This window comes from Rhipicephalus microplus, chromosome 8, assembly GCF_043290135.1.
Source record: "Rhipicephalus microplus isolate Deutch F79 chromosome 8, USDA_Rmic, whole genome shotgun sequence".
NCBI lineage: Eukaryota > Metazoa > Arthropoda > Arachnida > Ixodida > Ixodidae > Rhipicephalus > Rhipicephalus microplus.
This window is the reverse complement of record NC_134707.1, coordinates 98,536,173-98,549,854: the sequence shown is the minus strand read 5'-3', so window position 1 is coordinate 98,549,854 and position 13,682 is coordinate 98,536,173. Positions and strand designations below refer to the sequence as shown.

Here is a 13,682-nt window from a genome sequence, read left to right as displayed (position 1 = left end):
CCGCATATAACAAGCAGTCAGTATGGCGAAGTGTTAGGGGCAAATCGTTGATGAAGAGTAGAAAAAGCAGCGGGCCTAGAATAGATCCTTGAGGCACTCCTGTATTAGTAACCTTGGGAGAGGAAACACTACCGTCGATTTGTACAACTTGCGACCTGTTTTTTAGGTAATTCTTAATAAGGCTCAAGGCTGGTCCTGTAATGCCGTAAGATGCGAGCTTGTGAAAAAGAATGGAATGATTAATAGTGTCAAAAGCTTTAGTAAGATCAACAAAGACTGCACCAAATAGTGAACCGTCATCAATGGCTAGTTTGATTTTGTCCGTGAAACTAATGAGCGCCAGTTCGGTTGAGAAACCTGGACGGAAACCAAACTGATGGGGAGAGAGCAAGTCGAATTTTTTGAAATATGACATGAGGCGTTTGTACAAAATCTTTTCGATTACTTTACTAAAAAAAGGAAGAATGCAAATAGGACGGTAATTGTTAATGCATTCACGGTCACCTTTCTTGAAGACGGGAGTTATCTTGCCGTTTTTTAGGGAGGTTGGAAATGTGCCATCCTTGAACATTTTGTTGATGATGTTAGCAAGAACAGGTGAAACATAGTCGATTATCAGCTTAACTCGTGAAGGGTGAATGGAGTCTAAACCCGCCCCGGTTGTTTTTAACGATGATATGACAGAGCGAACTTCAGCGCTAGAAGTAGGATATAAGTAAAAAGATTGCGGACAGCGCGATAAGTGGGAAAGTGATGGCCGGTGTTGATTGTTTTCAGTGTTGGCAAAATGGTCGTTAAAAGCATTGGCAATGTCAATTGGCTCAGTGAATGTGCAGGATGCAGTACTTATTTTCGTTAACCGTGCATGGGAATCGGTTTTGTTCAGAAACTTTTTAATTAGCTGCCAGTTTCGTTTAGTATCAGTTCCATTAAGCAATATGCGTGTTTGAAAATAGTCACGTTTAGCACGTTTCAAAATTGCACCAAGCGTATTCGAATATTTTTTATAGCGAATTTGTAGCACTGTGTTAAATGGTTGGTCCTTAAGCTTCTTATGCATTTTATCTTTTTTTGAAATTGAGTGCAATAATCCGTTGGTGATCCATGGGTTTCTTCGCTCTTTAAACCGCCAAGAAATAGGGACATGTGATGTGCTCTGTGTTATGCAGTTTGCTATTAGAGCAGAAAATGAGTCGTAGGCTTGCTCAGCAGATTCGTTTTGTGTGACATCAGTCCAGTCTAGTTGGTTAATCAAGGAAACAAATGTTTCTGTGTTAAACACCGCTTTCATGACTTGTTTAAGATTTGTGGCACGGGGCAAGAGAGCGGATTCTATTCTGAGAAAAACAGGATAATGGTCACTAAACTGATAGTCTATTACAGCCGCAGAGGCGCTCGTTGTCAAACTGGACAAAATGTGGTCAATCAGTGTATTCGTGCCTGATGGATCGCACCTAGTAGGAGCTGTGATTAACGATGAGAAGCCAAAACTTTGAAAAACGCGAACATAATCCGAGCATGAATGACTGTAAAGGTCAAGTATGTTAATGTTAATGTCGCCGCATATGATGACGTTTTTGTTTTCAAAAACGAGAAGGTTTAGAAGGGATTCAAGTTGCGAGCAAAAATGAACAATAGATGAAGACGGAGAGCGGTAGATTGATGCAATGATGGTGTTTCTGCCGTTCAGTGAAAAAACCGTTTGGTCAAATTCAAGCCAGACCGATTCACAGTTTAGGTTAGTAAAAGAAAGATCGTGACGACGCCTATATGACAATGACGAATCAATAAAGACCGCAGAACCACCACCACGGGCTGAATCGCGGTTGCAGTACTCAGAGGTATAGTTCGACATGCCATATAGATTACCATCGTTATTTGTTAACCATGTCTCAGAGAGGCATATGACTGAAAACGTGTGATTGATTGCTGTCAGGAAGTGTATGAGGTCATTATGATGCTTTCTGAGGCTGCGGACATTGAAATGAATCAATGATAAAGCTGGGGGTTTATTCTTGAGAAATGTTTTAGTTTGCTGATAAGACAAAACAGAGGAATCCATGGTTGTTCCAGATATCTTAGAGGCAGCCATCTACTGAAAGACAGATAGATGGCCTGCTTCACGTATACGAAAGACGCGGCTGTCATCACTTTTTCTGGCCTTTATTACGCAGGAATCTGTCCATAGATGCTTCCAATTTTTCGCCTTTTTTAGTTCCAAAGCCTGAGCAAACAATCTCTTGTTTTCTGGGGTTAGGTGATCGTTAACAAACACCGGTTTTTCCGTCTCTTTACGAAAGCCAATGACACCCGTCGTGATTCGTGCTTTCCGTGCTTTGGAAGCAAAGTCTGCTTTCTTTGTCCTGGAGCAAAATCTCGCTATAATGTTCGATCCATTTTTCGCCGGGACACGGTGGACGACATCGATGTCTGTCGGCTCAACGGGGCACCCAACTTTCTCACCAATTGCCTGCATTATAGCAAGGCAGTTTTCACCTTTCGTGTCAGGGATACCCTTTATCTCAACATTGTTTAAGCGTGAGTATTGCTCCAAGGCAGCCAGACGATTACATAGTTGTTTACTCTCGTCCCTGAGTTCTTTGTTTTCTTTGGACAATTCTTCATTTCTGCTCTTAACGGACTCGTAGAGTTGGCTATGCACTTGCAAGCTATTCTTCATTTCTGCAAGGTCAGCACGAAGTAGCTCAATTTGCCTCGAAAGCTCGGCCGTGGTTGGCATGATGCAATGCTTAGAACACTAATAATCATCAGCAATAGTAGAAAACACTAAAAAAGAGTATAATAAAGACAACGCTAAAAACTACAAAAACTGCTGGCAGCAGTGGGAGCGGCAAGGAGTTCCAAGACAAAACAATAAGTAAGGAACCAACCTGTATCGCGCAGAAGCAGGGAATTAGAGCGCCGTCCTCTAGCCGCAACCACAGAGCTAGGTATGTTCACCGTTTGACACACAGATACCGCTCATGTTGGCGATGGAGACAACGCAACGCACCCTGTCGCTTTGAACGATCTTCTTGACATCATTGTAGAGACACAATGGCAGCTTGCACAATCATTGCAGCAAAACGCTGAACATCATAAGGTACACTATTTTGGTGATACGGCTGCTAGGAAGCGTGACAGCATGGCTTATACAGATATAATGCGTAGAATCTCTTGCGAAGTGGATGCAAGAGCTCTCTATGTTAAACGCTTTAACGGATCTCTGTAGAGCGGTGCGCGACTGGCCTAGTTACTACTTACGATTGGGACACATGGAAGCAGGCTGTTACACAGCATTTCTAGAAAAAACACGGGTCTACAAGAACTTATGTAGTATTCAAGGCTCACTTGCTCCGCCCCGGTCGGCACATCGAAGCATGCGAGAGGCAAACAAGTGGCAATCGCACTGGCTTTGTTGATAGTCGCAGAGAGTCAATATACAGTGGCTCTAAGGCGACTATAAGGACTTATCAAAAAGGAATGGTGCCCCTCAGACCTTCCGCATTCTCCAAAGCATCAAGAGTATTACGCCCTATTCTCCCTCTTGCTTTTCCACTCCCCTGGGGTACACTGAGGGCTCTAGCTCTAACCCTAATGAGGGCGCATACGAGGCCCCGTGAGGACTCACCGCGCCACCTCCGCAGTCCCGCTGCCTCGCTGGGAACCCTTGCTCACGTCCAACGAAATAACTAAATACTTCAATGTGCTGGCGACTATTCCCTGTCCCCCACTTTGCATGGCGCAGGCAGTTACCATTATACTATTGCAAAACCATCTGTATCCTAACCTTGTGGTTCTTCATGTCATATGACCTGAACGTATCTCACTGAAGACTTCCCCACCTGTAGGCCATTAGGAGCATTCAACGAAGTGTTCTTATAATCTGAAGCCATCGCTTCCAGCGTCCGCGAGGACAGGTGGGCAGCTCGCTTGCGCAGCCCCCAACTCAGCGATCAAATCCTGGCCGTGCATAGCGCCCATGAACGAGCCGCCAATCTCGGCTTGGTGGTGACTACTTAGGACTAGCCGAGTTGCACGGGGTCTTCCCTGTGTCTTCTCTGGACCAAAATGTTGCTTTCAAGGTTCCGTATTTCTCCGGAACATTTATTCAGTTTTTTATCTTGTACAACACACGTCGCAAAACGTGCGCTACCCTAACAAGAAGTTTGCACGAATTTCGTACGAAGCTGTGTTGCGGTGGCTAGCAATGGCGGTGCGTGGTTTTGGCCAGTTTAGCTGAACTTTTGTGCAAATTGACCGCTTTTTAGAAAGCATCATCCAGCAAAAGGAACTATCAGACCTGTGATGACACGATCCAACGTACCATAATTAGGATTAGGACGTTGTAAGGTAGCCGGTGAGTCTAGCCTTGCATAACATCTAGGCAATCGCCCCACCCCGAGTCCTCTTTCATATTTGTAACTAAAGCAGTTTTGTTTGCTTGTTTTTCAACTAAGCACACGCAAACCCAAAGAAGTTTTTTTAACAAAGCATGGGCGGACTCTTAAGAAGTCGCGCGTAGCGTGACGTTAGCCTCCATAAACCGGTCCCCTCCGTGCGGTATTGTACCGGTACCTATATCTCACTGCACCATATACCAAACATAATTGTCACTCATCACCAGTCACGTGCGGAGTCTGTAGCATTCAAAAAATTCAAGAGAAGTTGCGGCACCTGCTTTCCGAAGATCCAGTGGCAACGCGTGAACAGAATATCAGTCACGCTGTCACGTGGCGAGCCTAAACATTGAAATTCCTGAAATAAATTTTGCCGGTAATTGTTAAGCTAATGATACTTAAGCAAACATTGTTCTAGGTCAACACTTTTTTTTGGATTTGAGCGCATTGACGTCGCGGAGAGTCTAAACCTCTGTAGCCATGCTGATGCATGCGCTGATAACGTTCAGATGCGACTAAGCAAGCTGGCCTTTGAAACCCTTGATAGCCTTTTTGTCACACATGGCTGGTGAGGCGTCAGTGATAACGAGCGGAAATGCTGGTTCACGGCATCTCGTGAAAGGCACTGATTGTCTTTGGGAACCTCCTTTGTTGGTATAAGTTCCAAAGCACTCCGTGCAAGTCTATCAGCCACCTCATACCCACGTGTGAAGTAATCCATTGAAACTTTATGTTTAGACCAATGCCATACAGGTCTTTAGGAATTTGAGTGCATTGATTTAAAGCCAATCCATGTTTTAGCCGATGCAAAGCGGGCTTACTGTACAAAAACAGCATGACTGGTTGCTGCCTACAAAACTTCTGTTTCTTCAGGGCTGCCTGAAATGTCATGCTTTCTCATGCTGTCGATGAAACAACGCACTCGAGTCGCACTGCCCAGGGCACCAGAAGACCAGGTCACAAACGCTGCAGCCCTTGCTCCGCGTTCTAAGTCAACCAATCTATCGGTGAAAACTTTCAAACGATTGGGTTACTTCCTTTCATTGCATTCAAGCACCAAATAACGTACTTCTGCTGTGGGTGTGAAGAACTTGCTGTGCATCCGTGTAATCGTCACCTGACCGTCGACATCCTCGTGTGACCAAGTTTGGTCTTGTCGAAGTTGTCTGTGTTTTGGGAATTTGATGCCAAGATAATGAAGGGTGTCGAGGGCTACGTAAGCTCCCGATTCCGTGCGTCGCCGAAGGCGACTGAGTAGTGCTCGTCCTGGCCTCAATTGGCTAAGTTCTCAAAGCTGTGTCGGCAGTCGTCGAGAGGCGAGAAGACGTAACGGTGGAAGACTAGCTTCATGAAGTACCTTGATGTTCGCTTCAAACTTTGGCACTCTCACAGGCCTTCAAAATAAAGTGTTTCTAGCCGTTCGTACTGCGACTAGCTTTTAGAGACTAGAGGAAATCAGATCAGTACACAATACACAATTATCTTATCATCAATGTTGAGTGGCTCCCCAGCTGAACCACAAAAAGATGCGGCAACAACAAAGAAACAATGAATCTGCCTGGAAGATACTGCGAAAAACAAAACGCCCTCCCCCCCCCCCCCCCTATACACCACGTCCTCAATTCCTTCGTGAAATAGTTGGTGACTCCAGTTGCTCAGGCTACAGCTGCAGAGATCAGGCTACAGCTGGCAGCACCATATTCACGCTATAGTGGGGATGGGTAGCCAGCGGTGGGCGTGCAAATGAACACAGCGGCGCTTTCTTGTGAGTGATGTCAGCCGATTGTCAGCGTTTAAAATGTGTTGTTTGCCGCAAACATCCTTCACTGCTGCTTACCCATGAATATACTGGACCCGCTTAGCCGAATGTGTGTGTGAAGCTCGCTGAACGTTGCTATCACTTCTGAGACAAACGCAATCGACCATGGAAAGTGATGTTCACACTGGGTGACTGTCTGTGTTTTGGCAGTGTATTACATTTCTTGTATTTTTATTAGAAAGTGTTGACCTCGTGCCCCACCAACTACGGCTTGCTGTAGAGTGACTCAATTTATTATTTGATTCTTGAATCCGGGCCTCGGATACTCAAAATAGAAGAAAAAATTGCGATATTTTTGGGCGGTGAGCTAAACAACCACGTATACGCATTCACAATTTTTATTTAGTTACTTACGAAATGAACGTGGCATAGATGATAAGTTAACCCCTTTGAGGTAAACGGCGTGGTATTGGTGCGTTTGTGCTTACTCTAACAGAAGCATGAAAAGGTAACAGTTCAGCACACAATTTCATCGGTTATCTGCATGAGAGGCATACGGGAAAGGCTCGGTAATCTTGTGAAAGAACTGTATTTTCTTCAAGCTTACAGTGTGCGATGCTTCCGTCAGTCAATATTGCCACAAATTCACTCAAGAAAGCGTAAAAATTGTGTTTTGCCTTAGTTTATATGACTTAAGTGTGAGGCACGCCTTATGGAATAATTTTTTTGCCAGCTGGGTTGTTTGAAGATGAGCCCAAATTTATCCACTTGGGTGCGTCTTTATGGATTTCACTCATTGTTAAAATTGCGCACGCTTTGTGAAGTTTAATCACCTCCGCGTCATTCCATTTTCTGTGGTTTTTAAAGAAGAATTTATATATCCTGAACTGTCAGAATTTACCAAAATATTACACTGTAGTAGATCCAAAACCATGATATAAAAGTTTATCTCAAGAATATTTTGGCTCGTCTTAAAATTAAGAGCACCGTAAGGCACCTAACAAATATTTAAATTTGGTTTACCAATGAGCCACTAAAACGTTGCGTTATCATCATCATCAGCTTGTATACGACTTCTACAGGGCAAATGCCTCTCCATAACCCGCCAATAAACCCGGTCTTGTGCTTTCCGTTGCTACATTATATACTTTTTTGCTCAAGGCGTTCTTGGCGCTGCAATAGCCTCTCTGGGCTGCTGTTAGCACACGTGAGCCCCAAAGAAATGCACTGACGAGGCTGTGACATTGGCTTTCGTACTTTCGTGCAACAGCCCAGAGAGAAAGAAGTCCTTCTAACAAAACTCCACATCTGCGAACTTTTTAATCTCATCAGGCCACCCAACTTTTTCTCTCTCCTTTGTGCATTTGCCTTCTCTGAGAAGGTAGTCAGTTACCTTTAATCACCAGTAGTCATCCTGCCTACGTGCTATCTGCCCAGCCTGTTCACTTCTTCTTTATTTCAAATATGATATCCTTAATCCCGGTTTGTTCCTTGACATACGTCCCTCTCTACTCTCTTCTGGTCCCTTAAGGTTGCAGCTATCACTTCCAATTCCATCGCTCACTTCGTCGTCTTCAAAACGCTGAATTCACACAGTATGCAATACTTCTAATGGTTCAGACGAAGAAAAATTCGCGAAGCCAAGCGACACCAATACCAACATGACACTGGCGAACGTAAAGTACGACGACGATACACAGCCCTCTTGGCAATTGCCCGAACGTTCTAATTGCAGTGCGTATACAGACAAGCGACTCCGCTCGATCGTAGGGTGGAGAGCTGAAAGGGGCCCTGGGTTATTAATGTAGGACCTACATAGGAGGCTACACAATACTTTTGGTGACAGTGGTGATGCCACTAGGCGCTTGTTTCGACGCGAAAACGTTGATGTATTCAGCAGTTTCATGGCTCTGCGCCAGAAGCAGCTTGACGAATTCGTAGCTGATAAGAGTTATATCAAGGGAAGTATCTTGAAGAAATAACCGATGGCGGAATTGCAACAGAGCATTATGTCACTTGATCGACTTGCAATAACTAATATCGCATGTTCAGTGTGTGCTTGTTGCTGTCGTCTTTGTGCACGATTAACGATACGCTGTGTTTTGGTATGTGTTAAAAATTTCAGTTACCACATCGATTAAATCATAATTATGAATAGTGGTCGTCATTACCGAGACGTGCCACTAGGCGTCAACGTGAATGTGACCACATCAGACGACGCTATAGCGGAAAAACACCAATAAAAATTGTACAAGCTCTTCTGTACTCCTAAAGCACTACTTCTATGAAGACGGGTTTCACTTTTTTGTTATGTTGATTTCTATGACGAAGATTTCGCCCATATTTTTTCATAGGATACTTCAGGGCGAAGTACGTTTTGATCCAGGGTAGAGGAATCAGGAAAACGACTTATCCGGTTTTTACAGCGAAAGCTGGGAAACGAAATTCCGTTCAGCAGCGGTGTCATGAGTGGTCTCCATTGACTGCTGTATCACTTTCTTCAATGTCAGCATCGTTCTCAAGCACACACGCCAGTGCCTGTGTTGTGAGTGACGTCGTCGCAGCCATGGGGCTGAGCCCGCACGCAATAGTTCCTCCTGAAGCCCCCCCGTCGAGTTGGCTCGCGATGTCAGAGGCTTTCAACAAGGCGGCGTTGCGGCATCAATGTTATGCTTGCAGGAGCGCGTTCACCGGGGTGAAATCCGCTTTCATTCTCCAGCGGCACATTGGTTTTGGCTGCGTCGTCTGTGACCGTGTGTCGTTCATCAACAACCATTGTGATTAACGCAATGCGAAACGCATTTCACCGCTAATTTCACTCCTCCGTGACCTCGATCACGCTAGGTGGAACGTGCTACATGTTAAATAAATGCTGTAGTAAACCGAAGCCAAACGTGTCTCCAACCTCGTAAAGGAGAACGAACACGGAACTAATGATTGCGAAAGGATTCAGTCCCACATCGGGTTGAACCCACAGTTGAGCACCGGGGTCGCACGTTGGAGCTTTCATTAGTGAAACATTTGTACGGAGTGCTCGGGCAGTGATTTCTATTTTCCTGCCAACGTGCATGCTGCGTATTCTTTTTTTCCGGCATTACGGATTATTGTATGTATGCGTATGTATGCGCCTAACATCTCTCTATACTTGAGCCGCGACATAACGCTCATAACTTTTATGTTTTGGATCTTTAACAACAAAAAGAAGTGTTGCTCTAGACGCACACGTATGTATTATACTGGGTTGTTGCACACAATTTTAGGCAAATGTAACTGGTTGCGAAGCTTCCATAGGTACTCATTAGATCATTAAATGGCGGCTCATCAGCTTGTTATGCGGCTTAGCGCCATCTGTAAGAGGAGGAAACTCTTCCGGCAAAACAACAACAAAACTGGGCGTGACTGTATACAGCTCGTAAACAAGTTACTTCGTTTTGTTGCCTAAGGCGCAAAATTTGATGAAAACCTAGTTATTGTAGCACCATGAAGAAGCCTTGCTACGCCAATATTGTGACACGTCAGCGATATTCCATGGTCACAACAACTCACTTTTACTACACTGTAAACATGGAGCACCTGGTCTGGTATTAATCACAAAAAGTGTCTGTACAGTACACGTGGTATGTTTTGTCTTGCTCCAATACATTACTGTAACGTATGCAAATGCAGACATGCGAGTTGTAGCGTGGTAGACAATTGGGAGATCTACTCACCGATCACGCGGAAAATAGCAGGCACTGTCTATTTGAGGCTTGTGCTCTTCAATTCTTGAGGCTTTCGTGCTTAAATTTACGTGCACGTGAAAGAAGCCCAGGTGGTCGAAATCCCCTGAGCCCTGCACTACAGCATCTCTCATAATAATATGGTAGTTTTGGGACGTTAAACGGCAAAAAATATTAATAGTACTAGATGTCAATGGCCCTAGCTTCTGACATACTTTTCGCCCCAAATTTTGCAACCTATTTGAATGTAACTTGTGCTATCACTTATGGCCTTAATAATGCACGTTGAAATACACACAAGAAAAAAATCATTGGCTTAAGAGCCCAAGATGGTGGTACACAGACGTCTTACAGAAAACAGCCTACTGGAAACCGCAAAATTTTCATTAAAACCACGTGACTGCGCTCACACGCTACTTCACTGAAGTGCTCTCAAACGTTCTTTTCTAAAAACAATTGTGTGCAGTGACAGTCATCGTGTGGCTATCAGAGTTGATGGCGCTTTTTTTAGGTGTTCAGCTTTCAAGAATGCTGACGCAGTGTTAATTTGTCACCAAGAGCCGTGGCCATTCGCTTAGCCGGTACGCTCATACGGATACATGGTTGAGAGAACTTCGTGTTCAAGAGTATTACACGAAAACTTTTGCACTAAAAAAGCAGTTACACAATACGTAAACGCTTTCCGTGATTTTTACGCCAAAATGCCGGTGATACCAATACTTCTGCTTCTCATTGTGTAGGAATGTTTGGAACTGCAAACTTGCAACGCTTTGCAAATGTTCACGCTCTGTTATTTTGATGAGTTTATAATATATTCTCAAGATACCTTAAACTTCGCATTTCGCTTCTTCAGTGGAAATAACTGTAGAGACATGGTGACACTGAAAAGAATCCAGGCACTTCACAGATTAGCCGCTGGAATGGTTTTACATTTTGACAAAGGGCAGATCAGAAAGGCTGCCGCAAATATACACACTTGAGCAGGCTCTTAGGGGGTAAATACAAAACTTTAGGTAATTGGCGCAAAAGGTCTTGAAATGAAATTAATTATTAGAAAATAAGTTAGTTGTCGCTTCAGTTTTGTATTTTCCTTTGTACGTTACGTTTCAAGCAAGTGCCTCAGAGTGACCTCCCCTAGGGAACCACAGTCACTGAGTTTAGCCCCGCAAGAGATATGAGGTGCCTAGTTTGTACTCAATGAGACCTAACATTGTCATTTTAAAGTTCAAAGACGCCATAATTCATGCATCATAATTCATGCATCAGTTATCTCTAAAGATATCCGTCAGGACTCAAAGAACAAATAACTACAAATCTTCAAAATGCAAAATGTAGACCCCAATCTGATACAGTGAGTTGTTATTTTGTGGCTATGGTTCAACTCATAGTGACAACGCAGGGTGCCTAAAAAGTAAATGCTTAAGAACAGTCACGGCTGTTTAGCATTAGCATCAACGTTAATATTATTCAAGTAAAGAAATAAAAAAACTGCGATGTGAAGGCCACACTGAGTATGTAGACCAGGGCAATAAAGAAACTATAGGAACTGCAAAATACGTAGAAAAAGAAAGTATCTTGATGTCGGAGGAAACTGCACTTCTAGCAAAGGAAAAAATCTCTCTATACTAAAAAGCCACAGCTTTCCCGCAAAGGCGGAGCAATGAATGCGAGAACAACGTATTGGAATGTCATGCGAAGAATGGCAAGCAGGTATGAATGTGCCCCGCATTGCTCATGCACAAATGACACACTAAACTAACTCACTAGTACAGATGTACGCGAATAAATGTTTAAGTTGTTACTTTGCTGAGTCTACAAAGCGTACTCATTTCGCCAACAGACATAAAATGGAGACTATGCAGTGAGTGCAGTGACCTTTGTGCGCCCGGTAACTACAGCAGCCTGATTCCGGGGAGAGCCTAAGGCGCACGGTTGTCCCCACCACGAAACAAGGACGTACACGCGTGAGCATCAACGCCCACTCCACCCCCGTTTCCTCCGCGGGGCAAAGTACGCATGGGAGATCAGCGCATGAGCGCGCGTCGTCGCGTCAACACGATTTGGTGAAGCGCGCTCATTGTGCCATCTCGCTGGTAATGCAGAGAAGACAATATTTCTACCGAGATCAGCATCGCCAGTAATAAGTAGTACATATAAGTAGCTTGCGTTTAAGCGTTGAAGAAACTGCTTCTTCTTGGCTCAGTGACTAAAGCAACGCACTCATATATAGATATGTATCCATATACGCTAAATGTCAGTGGACGCCAGCGGCGAAATCCCGCCGAGGATGTCCATATGATTGATATCGCAATAAGAGCAATCAACGTCTACGTCATGCTTGCCTTACCAACAAATTCACGATAATGTGACGAATGTGGGAATGCTCACAGGCACTGAAGGGTTCTGGCGAAGAATTTCATCATCTCATCAATTGCAGTAGCGAGGTCCCTGGTATTGTGGCTGAAGTTACGAGTGCTGATCATGATTTAGGTGACCTCGGGAACACCGAGAGCTGCCATGTAGGGCCAAGTCTGTCAAAAGTAATTATACATGAGCTCCATTGGTGATAGCAGAACAATCCAGAGGTAAAAAAATATTATTGTGCTGAATGCGAAGCAGCAGAACTACAGGCCTGCAGATTGTACATAGACGCGTAATACCATATTTCATTACGCAGCTCATAACTTCAATTTCGCAGCTGTAATATCTCAGTTTTTATAGGGAAGGTTACACACAACAACAATCAACATAAATCGGGCAAGCGTTTTGTACCACTTGGTGGTACTGGAATATCATATACGGTATGCGCAAATCACTTGTATGAAATGGTGACTAAGACGAGGGTATATGTCAACGTCAGGATGAAAAGGTTTCGGAGAACACGCGTTTACGAAAAATTTTCATGGTACTTGACAATATTCTTAGACGTCTTATAAAACAGCATTTCTGGCTGAGCCTTAATTTTGGTTAAATAGGATTTACATGAGGGCACTTCATTCTTATATGGACCCTTCATATATTATCGAAGGCCTCGGCGCCAGTATTAGTGTACTGGCTCTTATCAACTTTATTTTAGACCACACTGCATGCGTGGTGGGCTGTTAGGGAGAGGTAGTGCTTGTTAGAAATATGGTTTTACGGTGAAATCTTTTATTAGATCACAACTCTGATTGTGATCTCATAACTTACGATCCCATAACATAACGATGTGGTTACGGACACCAGCGGTACCGGTGTCCGTAACCACATCGTGCAAAATTAGAAAAAAGCTTACACCAATGACACAGTGGGGCTGCAACCCGGGTCTCCTGGGTGCCAGCCCAGCATTCTACCACGGAGTTTCACCGGTGCTTGTGGCTTGTCAAACTTGCCTTTGGCAGGCTTGATGTCGGGAAAGCAATCGTGTTAATACGACTTATAAAGCGTTGTAAGACAGCGAAAGAACAACCAGTCGTCGCACAATGCGGATAGCCTAACGAGTGTGCCGTCCATTACCTCAACCCATCACAAAAGCGTGTTCTTGTTCCTCTATTAACTGTGGTGATTACTCACTTCAACCATTATTCCTCATCTATGTCAGCCACTGCATGAAAAATTGGCCCAAAATACTTTGCAAGTGTTTAGCGTAAATGAAGCTTCTCAGAAGAATGATGAAAAATAGCATATTGAATACCGGCCTACTACCCAAATAAATTTATTAATATTGACGTATTGGGTATCAAGCAAGTGTGCTTGCACTAGTTACCCAATGAGTGTTTCAAAAAGGCTCTGAAAGGCCGTTCTTGTAGCTTTCGCTGTGACTGT

At 44.0% G+C, this 13,682-nt stretch overlaps 1 protein-coding gene across 3 annotated transcripts in view; it reads right to left on the bottom strand.

The window, feature by feature from the left end:
• Window positions 1-13,682, bottom strand: part of LOC119163903 (dehydrodolichyl diphosphate synthase complex subunit DHDDS-like) — a 31,588-nt gene that overhangs the window by 11,690 nt on the left and 6,216 nt on the right. For all 3 annotated transcript variants that reach the window (XM_075872407.1, XM_075872409.1, XM_075872408.1), the window contains one exon: window positions 12,267-12,409. In XM_075872407.1, the coding sequence (XP_075728522.1) occupies window positions 12,267-12,361 (95 nt within the window). In that variant the 5' untranslated portion in view covers window positions 12,362-12,409. The remainder of the gene's footprint in view (window positions 1-12,266; window positions 12,410-13,682) is intronic.